This window comes from Channa argus, chromosome 23 (genome assembly GCF_033026475.1).
Source record: "Channa argus isolate prfri chromosome 23, Channa argus male v1.0, whole genome shotgun sequence".
NCBI classification, from domain to species: domain Eukaryota; kingdom Metazoa; phylum Chordata; class Actinopteri; order Anabantiformes; family Channidae; genus Channa; species Channa argus.
Window position 1 is genome coordinate 3,281,191 of NC_090219.1, and position 16,739 is coordinate 3,297,929.

Consider the following 16,739-nt stretch of genomic DNA (forward strand, 5'->3'; position numbering starts at 1 on the left):
ATTGTAGTATCAACATGCCATTTTCTATATCATAGAAGTCAGACTTTGTAAAATAACAATTTACACATGCTTTTAAAGCTTATTCTACAGAGCTAGTGAGACAAAACTAGTCAAAATTGATTATTGCTGTGCATATTTCTCACATCTATATATTTATATATAGATATCGTAATAGACCACTTTTGGCTAATTCAGCATTTTTCTGCAAAAGGCTGTTACTACTCTGTTCATGTATAAACAATGACGAGCAACATTTGAGACACCTGCATAAGCGAAAGTGGATAATACTTGGGAACTAGATGAAGCAGTGGTTTCACGTTCTGAGAAGCGTGAACAACAGCCAATGCTTTACAGCCAACCAGAAGGAAAACAGATACTGTAGCAGATGCACCATCATTGCCTGGATGACGAGCAACATTTGAGATCCAGCAAACAAGCAAGTATCAGAAATGTAGGTCATAAATTCAGTCAATCATTAATGACTAACATAAGTATTATAGTTATATATTCATCAGGCATTTACTGCTGTGTGACTGTAAAAACCAACACATATATTTAGCCAAAAGAAATTGATAATTATTTGTCAGTGTACCTACATTTGAACAGAAACCCTGAAGTCCAGTTATTTGCATGTTTGTACAATTTTGGATTGGATCCCTTTAACCACAACTATCCTCTTATTATACCATAGGACACACTGTGTGTTGGGACAGTGCATAAGTGTTGTTCTTCCTCTTAAGTTTGGGGGACTTTTTTTAAACTGTGGAAATCAAAGCAGCAGAAACTAAGCTATTTTGACCTAAGTGCCCAGTCTTGGCTCTACCTCTGAATGCATCTTAATATGTTTTCTCATAATTGCCATGATTTGACATTCAACCCCAATCCCTTAAAACCCCAGTGACATAATTGGGGGTTATTTTTCCATTTAGACTATGGAAGACTTGATAGATGACATGGGAGAAGTTGGTTTGACAGAGGAAGGCACTGAGAACAGAGTGAGATAGAAAAAGATGCTCTTTTGTGGCGACCCCTAAAGGGAGGGAGGGAGGGGAAGTAGAAGACTTTACTGTTTACTCTCTTCATGAACTCATGTGGAGATTTAAATTTATTTTGTTCTGTAAACATTTACACACAAAAATGAATCCAAAAAAGTACAATAGAAAACAATACAACACGGCATCTAATAGTCACAGAATCAAATGTTGACAAGTAAAATCACAGTTCATTGCATACTCTCTTCAACATATACATCCTGCAGGTCATTAAAAAGTGACAAAATGTGACTCTGTTCCAACCGTACTAATGATAACATCTCATCCTTATCTAATGTGTTCAACACTGAAATTCTCTACAATCTAATATCTAAGATCTAAAATCTGCCATTTCCTTTGAATTGTAAAAGCTAAAATCATCTATCATATCTATGTTTACATGTTTCCACCCAACAAGTACAATAAAACAACACAATAGTTTATAACACACAATAAGAATAGTTTTTGCTTACTTGCAAATCATTAGATGAGGTGATTGACAATTGTTGCTAACAAAATAGTTATCAAAAATTAAGCTTTAATTTATTTTAAGGTATTTAACATTGGACAAAAAACAAACATGATTTTTTGTTCACCTTGACATTTTAGCTAATATTACTTTATAGTTCAAGGTAATTAAATTAAATTAAATAATTAATTATATTTGTTTATTTAAACCTTATCGTCAATCTCTTTTCTACCTGCAGTTGATGGTGCTCACTATACCAAAGTGCAGCCCACATTGTTGCAGCACATTTGAAGCAGCGGGCAGAGGATCTGAACCAGGCTTTCTCGCATCCTTTGAGTCTGATAAATACAAAAGCCTTTACCAATGAAGTACAAATGTTTACTGAGTAGTTGTAACATTGTAAAAGTTAATGTTACAATATTAATGTTCATTATATTTTTTCTTCATGTAATGACACATCAATTCAAATATAAGACGTTTTCACAAAGGGTGTCTCAGTTTTCGCACTGCCTGACAAAGATGATCCTGTCCTTCTCATGCTGCTGCTTTTTGATTTGGACAAAGTTGATCCGCTGGACCTTGAGGAGTGGCTAGACTCTGAGCTTGACCCAGATCCAGAACTAGATCCTGCAGACCTCGTAGTTCGACGAGACTTTGATGAGTAGTGCTCTGACTTGGCTGCACGTCCGGCTTTGTACGTGTTCCCCGATCTTGATGAGATGGAAGACACAGACTTGGACGACAGCTCGGACACAGAGGACACTTTGGATTTGGAGGGGATCACTGGTGCTGATGATAGCGCTGTAATGGACTCGTTTTTCTCTGGGTCTCGTACTGGCTGGCGTTTGATTTTCCTGGAGAGAAACACATATATATCGTGACATAGCTCAATTGGTAAGGCAGTCATCCACGGACAAAAGGTCAGTGGTTCGATCCCCGGTCCCGGCTATATGTCGAAAAAGCCCCTTCCCATCCCCAGCTGTGCAGTGCCGGTCCAAGCCCGGTAGAAATTGGGGAGGGTTGCGTTAGGAAGGGCATCCGGCGTATCAACAAGCGGACAATGATCCACTGTGGCGACCCTGAACTCACGGGATAAGCCGAAAGGACAAAACTAAATAAATAAATGGCTTTTGATTCCACTTCCTTAAAAGCTAGCATATCATTTATAGTAGAGGAGATGTGGTAAAGAGGATAAAGTAAATTATGTCTTACATGGAAAAGCATGTTACGGAATTACTCAGCATTGGTGCATATTTACTCTGTTCAGCTATAACATTAACAACACCTGTTTTTTTTAATATAAAGATATTATGAACAAATAAATGCTGATGTATCATAAATGCTTAACCTGTCAGCACATAGAGTTTAAAATTAGCTCCACCTTTACTAACAATGAGCTGTGACCCTTATTTTTTTATTAATTACTCTACACGTTTAACCATACTTACCATAATCAGTATTACTTAAAAAACACTGTCTTAGTGGAGAAATTTTACTCTTGTACTTTAAGTAAAATGTAGATAATCTTCTTGTAGTTACATAAAAACAATTGATGTAGTACCTGTAATGGATAATAATCTTTTAGTGATATAAGGACATGTCAAAAAGTTTCTGTACTCACTCGTCCTCTCCTCCACAGAGCGGCTTACACACTGACCACATGTAGAAAAAGCCACCTGTCATGTGAAAGGCAGAGCCAACCCAGCCAAGGAACACAGGGATGCCAAGTTCATACCTGTTGGTGGAAAAGCAAATTCTGTGAGTGATTTTTGTTTAGAAAGATAGATAGTTTATAACATTAATGTTTGTTGACTTACTCCAGTCCAACAGGGTCGGGATTGTAGTATTGTAAGACATACTGCACATAAACAGCATACCCACATGTGGACAGCAAACCTAAAAAGAATTATGTTGATAGCAAAAGCACTTGGTAACCATACATACTGATAACTATGAAGATATTTGTCATTGTATAAAAGACTGATAGAAATACAATTAGAAGTGGGTAAAAAACATAAACCAGATTATATTGTTAGAAATATTCATTCTTTAAAGATGCCACATTATGCCTAATTTCAGGTTTATAATCATCATCAATTGGCCAGTTTGTACAAGGGCTGAAACATATGGATGCAATCAAAAAAATGGGTGGGTGCAACTGTGACCAAAAGTACCAAAAGTAAAAAAAGTACTGTATATTTATAGGACGGAACACATGCATGTTTAGGATTGGCAGGAAGAATAAAATGTTTAATAATTTTTGGCTTTAAAAATGTCAGACTTCGAAAAAAATTAAACTTATTTTCTATTCTCTCACCATTTCTAGATTTAAAATATTGGTTCAGGATCTGTTTGTCTTGACTTTGTACTCTTACATACAGAAGCTTTATATAACAATGAGAGTGAACTAAGGTTAATGCTCAGTGAAGAATTCTTCGACATTAAAAACTGTTAGTAGATAATACATTGAATCAATTGAATGTGAAAAAAGTCTTGTATAAAATACATAATAAAATGGCATAAAATTGGGCTGATGCACATATTCTACCAAGCTTTTACTCATATCTGCTGACTGTCCTTTTGATCAATATAGACATTTACCGCTGATTACATGGAGCCAACCCCCAGCGTAGATCTTTCTGTATTTTGACCGATCTTTTCCCCCAATGAAGGTGCACTCCATACCTATCAGACTCAGCACAAACCCCAACATGCCCACAGACAGAGCTGCAATCAGCAGGCCTCGTACTACCTGCAGATGACCTGTACAGCAAGACACAGCAAGACACAAGTAGCAATTAATGAGAGTCTACATGCACATGTCAGCTCAGGACTGAATGCTGAAGACTAATGATTTTCTTAAAGTGTGGAAAATGTGTTACCTACCCTCCACAGACCAGAGCACCGGAAAATCATAACATTTGTTGATAGAAGTTGAGTCTGTTAAGCAGGTTCTCCACAGGCTTGACCAGTACCAGATCACCTTTACTATTGAGGATCCCCCCATGCCTCCAATGGCACTGCTCATCCAGCCATCCATGGCCATGGTGCAGGCCACAAAGATCCAGCCCAACACCGTCATCAGGAAGCCCCAGATCTGGACCACACGGATCTTCATCTTTGGCTGCACCTTTAGGTGGCTTCCTATCTAGATTTGAGTTCCAAGGAAGCTTTTGCTGTAGGTTATTTTTACAAGCTTCTTTAGTAACTTACTTCAATCTAATTTTAACAAATTACTTTTCTTTTTTGTGTGTTTCCTATTCTAATTGCAGTCCCTTAGGCAAAAGTCTTGTTTACCCTGAGTCACACATCTAGTTTTGTCCACAAGCAGAAGTTACATTGAACTCTTACTCCAATGCTGTTCCCAGGAAAAGACTAGAACAACTGGATCACTGGAACAGAGCAGCTCTTTACCGCTGTTTTCTAAGTATTACTGTACATGTGGGTGAGAGACAGTTGTCCTACAGTTTCCCACGAGCCAAGACAGTGCTGAGCTAAGCATGTTTTTCCTGAGCAACTTCATCCCTCGATCAGACTGTTCTGGAAGTTTCTTCATTTGCAGAAACAATTTAAAAGAAGAACATGTTTATACCATTAGCCACAAATCTTAAATCCAAGTTTTCTTACATTATTTCACTTAGAGTTGGAAGTTATTGTAGCTGCATGTATATGATGGCATGTGAAGCAGTAAAAGCAAATGTCAAATACTGCAATAGTTTTATCTTTTTACGTACATTGCCATCTAAAAATGTACCTAGGTTAAAGTATATACTTTCTAAATATGCATGTACACTATATGTAATGGAACATCAATGGTTTCATTTAATCAGCTTAATCTCTATGATGATTGTGTTTTTTGTCAGGTGTTCGTAGAAATGTTTTTGCAGTCTCTTACTATCCAATTGCATTTAGTGCAAAGATAGCCTGTGTTTACACGAGGTAATATTATGGTGGTGGTTTCAATATTTCATGACATGCTTGTGTAACCTGCATGAATTAACGCTGTTAGTGTCACGAGGTTGTTGAAATGTTTAGTTCTGCACAGTATAGAACTTCACTCACTTAACTTATGGTAGGAACTAGTACAAAGGTTTATTTAGGGTGCGTGTAATAATGGTGTGTATCTGGGCCTTTCTGGAATTGGATTGAAATGATAAATTAGTGGACAATCACATTCTTTTGGAAATATTGAATCATCCAGGGAGACAGAATTGGAAGCTGTATTTAATTTTTATTTAAAAAATATCAAACTGTCTGCCATACTCCCTAATACTGATGTATAGAAGCGCCCCTTTAAATTTCCAACAGTCTGGAAAACTTCTCAGAAATGACTCTAAGTTCACATGGGCCTTAGCAAAAAAATACAATAGCAAAAAAGCAATCTATATTTCTGTATTTCTCTTTTAACATGTTTCCTAAAATATGTGCTGTAATGACCTAAGCTATCTGAAGCATCATTCCTGACTTTGCCTGAGGCTTTAAGCTTCTAGTTGTAATTTTACCAAGACCTCAATGTGCTGTGGGCCTCATAATTGCTGAGACAGTTATAATTAGAGTTAAACCTAAGGTAATGACAGTTGCAGGGGGTGCTCACTGGTCTTTTGCTGGGGATAAAAGAGCTATTTTTTTTCCATATCCTATTGGATTATTCTGTAATTTATTAGTAGTGGTGGGGATATACTAAAGATGATAGTCCTAATGGTAATGGTAATTATTTTTCTGAGGGTGGTTTTATTTGTATGCCACCAAGGAAAAAAGGAATGCTTATATGGCCCTAGCTGATCAGGCTTTATAAAACACACAAGACAATTTGATTATTATTATTATTATTACCAGCTTACCAGTCTCAACTATTAAAAACTACATGTTTCCTCGGGTGTGTCAGCTATTAGATGTGCATTAATACTGCTCTCTGGTGGTGTGATTGCAGTAATGACTGATGAGGAGTGATGAGTGATGGCTCTTTGCCCTTTACATTTCATCCTTCCTCATTTTGTTGTTTCTCATCAGAATCTAATATATATGTCAATGTCCCCAACTTTTTTTTTCTTTTGATTCCTTTAATACACATCCTTTTTGGAACATCTGATAATGTTTTTATTACATTATTGGCAGCAAATACCTACACAAATGAACATTTTCAGTTTGTACATGTGACTGTTGAAGCATCAATAGGTTTGCAAATTAAACATAATTTGTTGCTGAATGTACAGTTTAGAATGAATATACAGACAGTTGTGGTTCCCAGAGGATGAATCCTAATGACTTTGATGAGCATCTGAATGTTCTCCAGTGCCAACAGCAGGTTAAACTTTTTTAGTCATCTAATGGAATATCTCAAAATATACTAGAGTTGTTTGAATAATACAAATAAAGGTTTGTACCAGTTATTAATGGTTTCCAGTTGATGTATCCTAATGTCTAATGCTCATGCTCTTATTCTTTTCCTTTGTGGCAGCAAGGACTCAAACATTTGTAATGTCCCACACGGATGTTCCTTGTAAGATGAATTACCTTAACTCTAATTTTGTGCAGCACCATCTTCAGATAAAAATGTTAGGTTTTTCTAATAACTTGATATAACCCCAAAACTTCACTTCCTACCCCATCCCCCATTTGGTTCATTCTGTGGCATCTAGGTTTGGAACCATCTGGTGCAAGAGTATTACAGGGTTGATTTTCCTTTTTTTTAAACAATGTTTAAGAAGTTGGGACAGATATAATCACAAAAATGGGTGGGTGCAACTGTAACCAAAAGTACCAGGAGTAACAAAACGTACTGTATATTTAAAGGATTGACAACATTCACGCTTTATAAAGAAATACATTTAGGTAAATCTATGTTGTGATTTGCTAAAGCCCTTGAAATAAATGTATGTTGCAGTGTATGCAGTTTGGATTTAGACTGATTTAATCACATTTTCTACCTTCAAATGCTTAAAACCAGCTTGAGGGATTATATTCCTGTTTATATTATCTCTATATGTCATGCAGATATTAGGTAATACAGTCAACCTCTTCATCAAAACAAGCCCTGGATACCTGACACTTGTTTATGGATGCAAGACGGTAGAAAGCACAGGGTGGCTGCTCCATGCCAGCTGGTTCAAGTATCAAACCTGTGGGCCAAGAGGTTTTGCATAACATAGCCTGGGGTTCCTACTAATAATAATTCCTAGGTGAAGATGGATGACTAATAGGAGGGGAAACCACCAGTTGGGCCTTTAGATCTTCATACAGGTAGCTATGTGTGGTGTTGCAAGTGATTTCCTCATTCTAGATGAGGAAATCAAGAAAGGTCTTTGTATGATTCATTTTTCTGAGAAACATGACATGTTTAAACAGAAGGTGACTCATATTTTGTGGAAAACTGGAATTGTATCCCAGTGACCCAATTTGAAGGAACAGCAATCTATTTTTATATTATTTAAAAAATAACAATTTCTCATTAAAATAATTTTTGGCCACATTTCTTCCAAACCAGCATTCTTAAATGTCTAATGAGAAAAATGCATTAGAAGTTGCAGTGATGTCAAGACAGACAGCTATAAAAGGTCTGAATTTACAAAATCATCTTAAAAATATTACAAAAGCCCGACCAGTAAGCTTTTACCAAAAATACTTGCTACAAAACATCCTCTAGAAAACTCAAGAATAAAATGGTGCATTTATTCTTCTTCAGTTTATGTGAGGAAGGCCAACATAATGAAGGTGACCTGAGAGTTTGAATGGTGTTTTATGCCAAATGAAATTTCCTGCCCTACGATTATCCTTTTACATCCTGCACAGTCCATTGACAGAAATGACCCAAAAGGTTGCCACATTTGAAAAGAATCGAAGCCTTTAAAGTAAATTAAAAAATGTAAACTGTCACAGGAATTACACTTTCTACACATTATTTGTAGATTATATAGGCATAGAGTTTATAAATGCTGTCCTTGGCTTTTACTGTTGACATAGTTCCTGACCACAAACTATTATAAGTCTCACATTCAATGAAAGTAACAAAAACATATTGAGTCCATTTTCACACATAGGCATTCCTTCCAAACTGGCTCGATGTCCCCCGTGGTTCTTTGTGGAGGCTGATAGCTGTGTTGCTGTGCTTGTGCCGTGCCGTCACATGTGTTGCAGCTCCATTATATGAGTATTCAGCTCTGCAAAATCCGGAAGAAGAAATTTAACAAAAAAGCAAAAAACATATGTTACAGCCCTGCTCCAGGCAAAAATACTTGTGCAATTATACCTGTGCAATGTTCTTTCCATTTAATGATGGGTTTAAGTGTATCCAAAGAAAAGTTCAGACACACGAAAATGTTCAGTCCCCTATTGCCTAACTTGTGCTTTTTAATAAAATGTTTTCAGAATTGCTGAGTGTTGTTTTGTTTTCATTATGTAGTTTTTGGGCAGAATATTGATTCACCAGTAACTGGATCTTCCAGATAAAGATGTATTTATACTGCAATCACCTAAAACATTTAGTGGAGTCAGGTGATCTCCGTTTAAATAGTTATGTTCCTTTTGAAACAGGCTGCACCAGTGATGATTTAGGTGAATTACTTTAAAGGGGGTAAACACTTCTTTGGTGAAAATGTCCGCATGTCCCAAGGCTTGTATCTTTACAAGCCTTGGGACCAATCTTGCTGACTGATTGAACACAAAATTATGTCCTAGAATTAAACAAAGACAAGGCTGGCTTTCATTGCTTCCCTGATTCATATAGCTGCCCCCGGTCAAGGTGACTTTACCTTCCTAAAGGTTCTTACTAAACCTTAACAAAGAAAACATTCAGGCGTCATTGGCCCTGTATCTAATCCAAATGACAATAATACAGTTTGCCCTGTAGGTTCAGCAATTATGAGACAAGATGATGAAAGAGATTACTGGATGTTTTCAACTGTAACCATATCTCCATTGCTGTTAAGGTCATTATTTAAATTGCCTGATTGAGGAGCAACTTAGCGCAAATCAGATGTGTTCTAAGTCCTTGTTGCCGATGACAGATGTAAGATCACATTGTTAGCATCTAGCATGTCTTTACAACCAAGCAACTTGCCTGAAATTGAAGCCCTCAGACAGGGAAAGGCAGAACACAAGTCCTCCTAGAATACACAAGACAGATCCAGACCAGCCAATGAAGAGAGCTGCTCCTAGTTCAAACCTGCAGAATTGACATGGGGGGAATGTACTGGACTTCTTTCTACATGAATGTTCTTTTGATCTGCTGTCAAACAAACCATTTTTTAATCTTGAATACTTACTTCTGGGCTACAAAGAGCGGGTCAAAGAAGTCAGTTGTGATCCTGTGAGCATATATTGAGCATGCAGTCATGCAACAGAGGCCTGCAGAGAGAAACAGGAGGAGTTTTACTTGAGACTAAGTGAAATGAAAGCAAAAACAGCTGATACCATTAATTTTTTGGTACAGCTTCCTAAAACCCAACTCAAATACTACATTTCTAATAATTCCAGGCATATGCAACTGTTAAGCAGCATGGCTCTTACCACTGAGAATGAAATGGGAGCCCGAGAGGACAGTCAGACGAGCTTTAGTTGTCTTTGAGCCTCCAATTTTTGTGCACTTCATTCCTACCAAGGCGAGAACGGCACCAAAGAAACCCAGACACACAGCTGCGATCATCAAACCCCGACACACCTGGATATAGGCTTTACAAAAGAGGGGACAGTGTTTTAAACAGGTGTTTCCTGTTTTAGCTCAGGATGTATAGTAACATCTATTTGTGAACATTTATAATTAGGTGTGATCTTAGCTGCTAGCTGTTTTTCTGTATATTTTATAAATTAATAGTTTTAATATCATACTCCATTCCAAGAAAACGCCCTGCATTTAAAATCTTATTAAGTAAATGGAAAAATTTACTCCATGTGGAAATTGATGCCTTTGACTGTTGTACTATTATATATAATTGCTTCATTATTTCTCATGCAGTAACATGTAAGCAGCATTTTACTCTTGTAGATGGTCGATTATTTTTATTAACATTTGATGAGTTTGTAAATCAGTAAGTTTGTAAATCAAAATCAGGAAAATATTGAATCCACAGTGGCACCTCCACAATGGTTATTTGTCCAATCCACAGTCAAAACTCAAAAATTAAAAATGTTCATAGAAAAAGTAGAAACCTTTGATATTTGAGCGTTTAGAACTATAAAGTATCTGGCGTATTTGCACAAAAAGTGACAATTCTCGTACAAAAATAATTATTGTTTTTCATATTAATATACTATTTGTTTCAGCTCTTCTTGTATTTACTGTTCTAATAAATATCCAATATTTTCATGCAAAGTAGATTGTTCACAATATTTTTACATAAAGAATGAATCACATGCATGTGAAAGAAGTAGCTCTTGTTTTGAAAAACCCACAAGTACATAATTTGTAACCTGACTCCTGCAGTGTCCCTCTGGCTCTACAGAGCAATACTTACTACCATCATTTGTTTCTCTGTTACAGCTTTGCTTTTCTCCCTCTGTTCTCATTTTCAGATGCAGCAGACATCTGTAATCAATCAGAATACTCTGATAAACACTACCTACTCTGCACCAACTACACACACAGATACAGTTCATGAGAAACTTGTGAATTAGGTGGAGTATTTAGCAGCTGAGTAGACAAACTGTATTTTATAGGAGCTGGTGAAATGAGAGTGGATATTGTGAATTCGTCAGGTGACTAGAAACACGAGCCCAAAGGAATACATTTATCTGTTTGAGGTGTTTGCTAAAAACATAAACACAACACAGATCAAAATGCTCATCGTTGCTTTTTGAAATTATTGATATTGAAGTAATTTTGGAATAAGCAAACGTTGTAGCTGAATTTTTTTCTTTAATTACCTGGTGACCACTTGGACAGTGGACAAGAAATGTAATTTGTGGCATCAGATCTAAGCAATACTGCATGATTGACACTGAAAGGAATATGTTCCACAATACACTAAAAAACACATTCACCAAACAAACCTTTCCTAAATGTAATCCCAGGTAATGGGAAGTGACCTCTGTATGACTGTATGACTTTCTCAAATTGCTTCATTTGGACACATTAGGCGGTTGTGTCAGCCCAGCTCAGCTCCCTCACTGAAATATGTCTCTGATGGCCTTTAACTCTAAATGTGCCCGTTGTATATGGCCTGGAGCCAGAGTCAGCAAAGGAAATATCCTATTTCAGATGCATTTGTTTTCAATAGTGGTCATTCATTTAAAATCAACATGTGATTTTTGACATCAGTGCTTCGGAGAGAAATCTACTCACAAAACAACAGCTACTCACAAACATACGTAGTGATGCATATACAGTATTACTGTCTCTGACTTCTAGGACAATACCACAACGAGCAGTCATGATAGAGCTCACCATCCAGAGCTAGCATCGAAGGAAAGTCCTTGCAGTTTGAAACACCAGTGGAATCCGTCACACATGTTTTCCACAGGTTGGACCAGAAAGTAGCTGTAGTGATGACCGTCCCATCCACAGAGGACACCTTCCAGTAGTCTGTTGGCAGTGTGGACGACACAAGGATCCACCCGGAGATGGTCAGTAGAAAGGCCACAATCTCTGTTGCCATGTTGCCCATTTTTCCACTAGACTGGAGATCTAGACTCGGACGGGAAAGTGATCTTTCCCTCTGGAGGGATGGAGAGGATGTGGGAGGGTCGGACCACAACAGGTGCGTCAGCCTTGGCCTGCTCAGCCAAGCATCTACGTCTGAGACGCAGAACTTTTCAATGCACATCATTCACTGACACACAATCATTTGTGGCAGAAGGAGGGTGCAGGGGTGCACACACTAGTCATCACTCTGCACGGTGTCCATGGGGTCTGCAAGAGGATCTGCAGAGAGAGGAAGTCTTTAATTGAAAGGATCTGACAAGTCTTTGACAGATAAGGAACACACGATAGGAGAGATTGTATGGTGAATTGGACGAATGAATGATGTATGTTATGTCTACTTTTTTCAGTTCATTTCATAAATGCTGCACCGTGAATTAGTTGGCAAAGTAGTAGTAGTAATAGTATTTAGAAAAAGAGATCTACTCTGGCTGTACCTGTACTGGTGTCATAACATTACACAGTAGCTCCATCAAGTGGGAAGAAACGAAAACGTTTTCCTATTGAATGTGAGACACTGACATGAAAGTGGTACAGACCCATAATCATAACCAATGCTGTGGCTGACTATAGCGAATTATAATACCATAGACTTCAGTTGTATTTTGCATTTAATGCTACTGTAATGAATCAATTATGGCATATTAGTACACTAAACCCAGATTGTTATGATGGTAAACATAGTGGAGCATGTTCGTATTTACCTCAAAGCTCCCATCTGCTTCAGTGCAGTTTTATAGAGCACCTGGCATGTCTGTTGACTGGCCTTCTTATTTTAGTGCAATTATTCAAATGTACATTTTTACAGTTGACGGTCAGTGGGCATTTAAACCGTATATGCATTGACTTCTCTGCATGTATACTCCTTAGTTTACATGGACTTTCATTTGCATCATGTAGTAACAAAATGAGACTATTAAAAGAAGGTAAATGTTCCTCAATAAACAAAGAAACACACCTGTTTCTTTCTTCACACTTTATTCAACATCCTCAGGGGGTTTGCTGCTACAGCCTTACTTGTCCTGGTAGAACTTAGTTTGTATAGTAGCAAAGCAGATATTTCTGTGTAACTGACTATGACTTTTCTCTACTTTTGTAACACTATGTTTGTATAGTTGCCTCTCACATGTCACATTGGTTACTGGTGCTAATTTATTGGGGTTTTTTTTTGTGATGACTAAAGAGCAGCCTCACACTATTGTGTAATTCATTTTGCAGTGATGAAGAAATGTTCAGAACATTTACAGCACCAATTTACTTTATATAAACATTTAATTACATGTACAGTAAATACCTTTGCTCAAGTAACACTACAAAGTTTAAACACCAAACTGAACTGAAATATCGAAAGTAACTGCAGGAAATACACAGAATGATCCATGTCATTATTATATTATGATTCATTATTATTGAGTCATTACCTTGTAGGCATTTATTTACTTTTGACTACTTTAACCTTCCACTGTCTATGAAAGTGACACAATTTGTTTATGAAAGACATTATGTGTTCATTTAAAATTCATATAAAATCTAACAAGACAGTTTAAGATTAAATGTTTTGAAAATTTTAAATCCTACTGAATGTGAATACTGTAAAATATAATTCTATAATACTATAAAAAATTATAAAAAACTAAATTTTATACACATGCCACATGCATATACCAGTGGTATACAAATGTATATTATTATGATAAAGTGTTACTAAATGTTACCTTACCTTTATTTTTCTCCTTTTTTCTATTTTTAATCAGTGCTGCTGTCATATTCTGTTCTGTGTTGATGCACATTGTGGTCCCTCAGCAGGACACTTTGTGATTAATGGTTTGAGTGTTACTGCAAAATAACATAATATGATGTAATAATTATCAGTAATGATAAGATGCACTGAAAGTCAACAACAACAATATCACTGGAGTAACATGCTAATTAGAGACCTAATGTTGTGGTTCCCTGGATGTTCAAAGGCCTCTTGGGCAACTGCAAGAACAGGAGTGAACTTTGAGCGAGGGAACCCTCTCCCTTGCAAATAAATCTAGCTGCTTGTCTGGTATTAAAAACTGTTTTCACAGTGGGCTAACCTGTTCTAGTCAGAGTTTTTTTTTTTTTTTTAAAGGATTAGATCTAAGCTCTGGTTGCAGAGAAATCAGGATTGTTTCCAAGGAAAATAATTACCCACAACATTTCCGGATATCTAATCCCACTTGGGTCTACTGTACCTGCCCCTACTAAACCCAATCTTGGGTCACTGTCTGGGGTCAAAACCTTACATTGTTTATATTGTTAGCATTCCAAGAAAAATCAAACCAGGTGTTTTCCTATGAGTAAAGCAGAGTGAGAAAGTGTTAAAAGCAGCGACCAGTAAATCTCTAGATGGCCATGGCCGTTGTTGCTGAGCAATGCCAGAAGGGACTGTAATCCTGTAAACCTGCTAATGAAAGGGAAGCAGCTGGTACATGTTATCTGTGTTAACCTGTTTCTGATATCTTATTAAGCCCATGAATATAATACTCTGGTGAGCTCCCATCACTTTTTCTTGTTTAGGACAAAACTATTGATTGTTAAACACAGAGACAAGGATTTTTCTTCATGTCTATGCTTGTTTTACTTAAATGCAAAACTGTGGTAAGTAATTATTCAAATGGGTCCATGCATGGGCAGAGATAGGTGAGATAAAGTCAAAATTTTGACTTTTTGTCTCATAATTTCAATTTTCTGTATCACAGTTTGACTTTTTGCCTCATAATTTTGGCATACAATTGTTTTTTCTTCATGAGGGACCCTGGTGGCTTAGTGGTAGAGCATGAGGTTGGTATGCAGAAGGCTGCACTGCAGGCTCGAGTCCCACCCTACCAGGTCCACCAAGGGCCACCTTGTTGCCGGTCCTGAGCCTGGGTAAAATGGGAGTGTTGCGGCAGGAAGAGCATCCAGTGTAAAAACTTATGCTAAATCATGGTGCGCAACAAGATCCGCTGTGGACACAAACTGAAAGCCACTGATCTATTGTTTTTTCATTATCACAAACCTTTCCTCCAGTTTTCTCCAATAGTAAGCTAGCTTTCATATCAATTAGATACATTAATAGTCAAAGTGTTATTGCTAAGATAGGCATGAATAACCAGCAAGGGTATATGCAAACAACAGTTACTGCAGTCCTACAGCTGATAGCATGGTAGTTTTGTTAAAGTATGCACAATCTATTGAAGCAGTGAAGGTGGATATTTCAAAAACATATTGTATGCCCGCTCAGTGGCATGATGTGGTGTTAAATATGAAACTATGTAAGTTTAATTTAAAAACGATGTTCATATGCATAGGCCTATTGCTTCTCCTGTCCTTTCCGTATTCTTTGTTTTTATGCTATTTGTGAAAGTAAACGAACCCCCCCCCTCCCTGGGTATTTCCATAGTCAGCATTTCTCTTGTGGTTGCTGAGGGAACTAAATAAACTAAGAATATATCAGGGAAATATGGGACTACCACTCACCAAGGTACTATGGAAAAGCACAGTTGATCCCCTACATGTTACTGGACCGAGTTCAGCTTACTGTAATAATCTCCTGCTGACTTTTCTCCTTCAGCCCTTCTCTCAATTGAGGCTAGGTAAACGTCAACAGTAAGATAACATCTAAAGTGTAAGGGCCAAATCTACTAAATGCTTTTATCATTAGATTGTAAGTGTCAGAATAATCGTTTATATTGTGCATGACCATGTGACTGGGTTTCTTTGAACGTTTCCTTGAACATTGAAATGGCAGAATAAAGGTAGGGAGGGAGGTGTTTTAGTCTCTGTACTCTCTCCTAGATCTTTTATGTCTATGCAGGAAACACCTGCAATGTGTCAGAGGGCATCTGTCATCTACAGTACAGCCTGCTCTTTATTTATAGGATATCCTTTGCCTGTGTACACCACGAGTGTGGGTGTTTGTGTAAGGCACCAGTAAGGGACAGAGGAAGCAAGCAAAACAAAACTGGAATGAATACTTTATGCATTAATTGTTTTTGCACTGGAAATAATATGATTAGAAAACCGCCAAACTATCACAAACCGCTTTAAGTCAAGATTGGCGCGTTATAATTCATCTTATCAGTGGTGACACAGTGTTACTTTATCTTGTAATAAAAGACAGTTAGTCAGGCTGAATAACTGTACGTTTTCAAGTGCAAGTACAGTGCAATAGAAAAAAGACAGAGGCTCTGAGCCTGAGGTTTTGTTTTACTGCTACACCTCCTACAGCTGGTAGGTACAGTAGATCCACCACCTTAGTGCTGATGTAACATTATTTTCAGATTTTAATAATACATGTGAAGATACCTTCTAGAAAAAAATGTGTTTATATCTCCACATGGCTTCCACGTGATATTGCAAAGGATGACTGTAAATGCAATCCATGCCGGTTCCCATTTCTCAAAATGAATAATGGTTTAAAAAAAAGTCATTTATACTGAACACACAGCCAATCGTGTGCGCGGTCCGTTTCGTAAGCTAATCATAATGAAGAACAACAGCAGGGGCAGCCAATAGCACGATGCCAAAATTATTTTAGCCAATCGGGTGCTTGTGGGCGGGGCCGTGTGGTAAGGTCTTTTCATGCCCCCCCCCCATC

At 37.3% G+C, this 16,739-nt stretch overlaps 2 protein-coding genes across 2 annotated transcripts; both read right to left on the reverse strand.

Moving 5' to 3' along the window:
• Nucleotides 1-1,103: 1,103 nt before the first annotated feature.
• On the reverse strand, nt 1,104-5,012 carry cldn10e (claudin 10e). Its single transcript, XM_067492786.1, has 5 exons — nt 4,387-5,012; nt 4,102-4,263; nt 3,318-3,396; nt 3,122-3,235; nt 1,104-2,354 (listed from the first exon to the last, which is right to left on the reverse strand). Exons 1-5 carry the CDS (start codon nt 4,616-4,618, stop codon nt 1,964-1,966), a joined length of 978 nt encoding a protein of 325 aa, XP_067348887.1. The 5' UTR covers nt 4,619-5,012; the 3' UTR covers nt 1,104-1,963.
• A 909-nt stretch (nt 5,013-5,921) lies between these two features.
• Nucleotides 5,922-13,315, reverse strand: cldn10a (claudin 10a). The gene is made up of 5 exons (XM_067493456.1): nt 11,879-13,315; nt 10,006-10,167; nt 9,762-9,843; nt 9,557-9,661; nt 5,922-8,657 (listed from the first exon to the last, which is right to left on the reverse strand). The coding sequence occupies exons 1-5, from the start codon at nt 12,258-12,260 to the stop codon at nt 8,528-8,530; spliced, it is 861 nt and encodes a 286-aa protein (XP_067349557.1). The 5' UTR covers nt 12,261-13,315; the 3' UTR covers nt 5,922-8,527.
• Nucleotides 13,316-16,739: the final 3,424 nt, after the last annotated feature.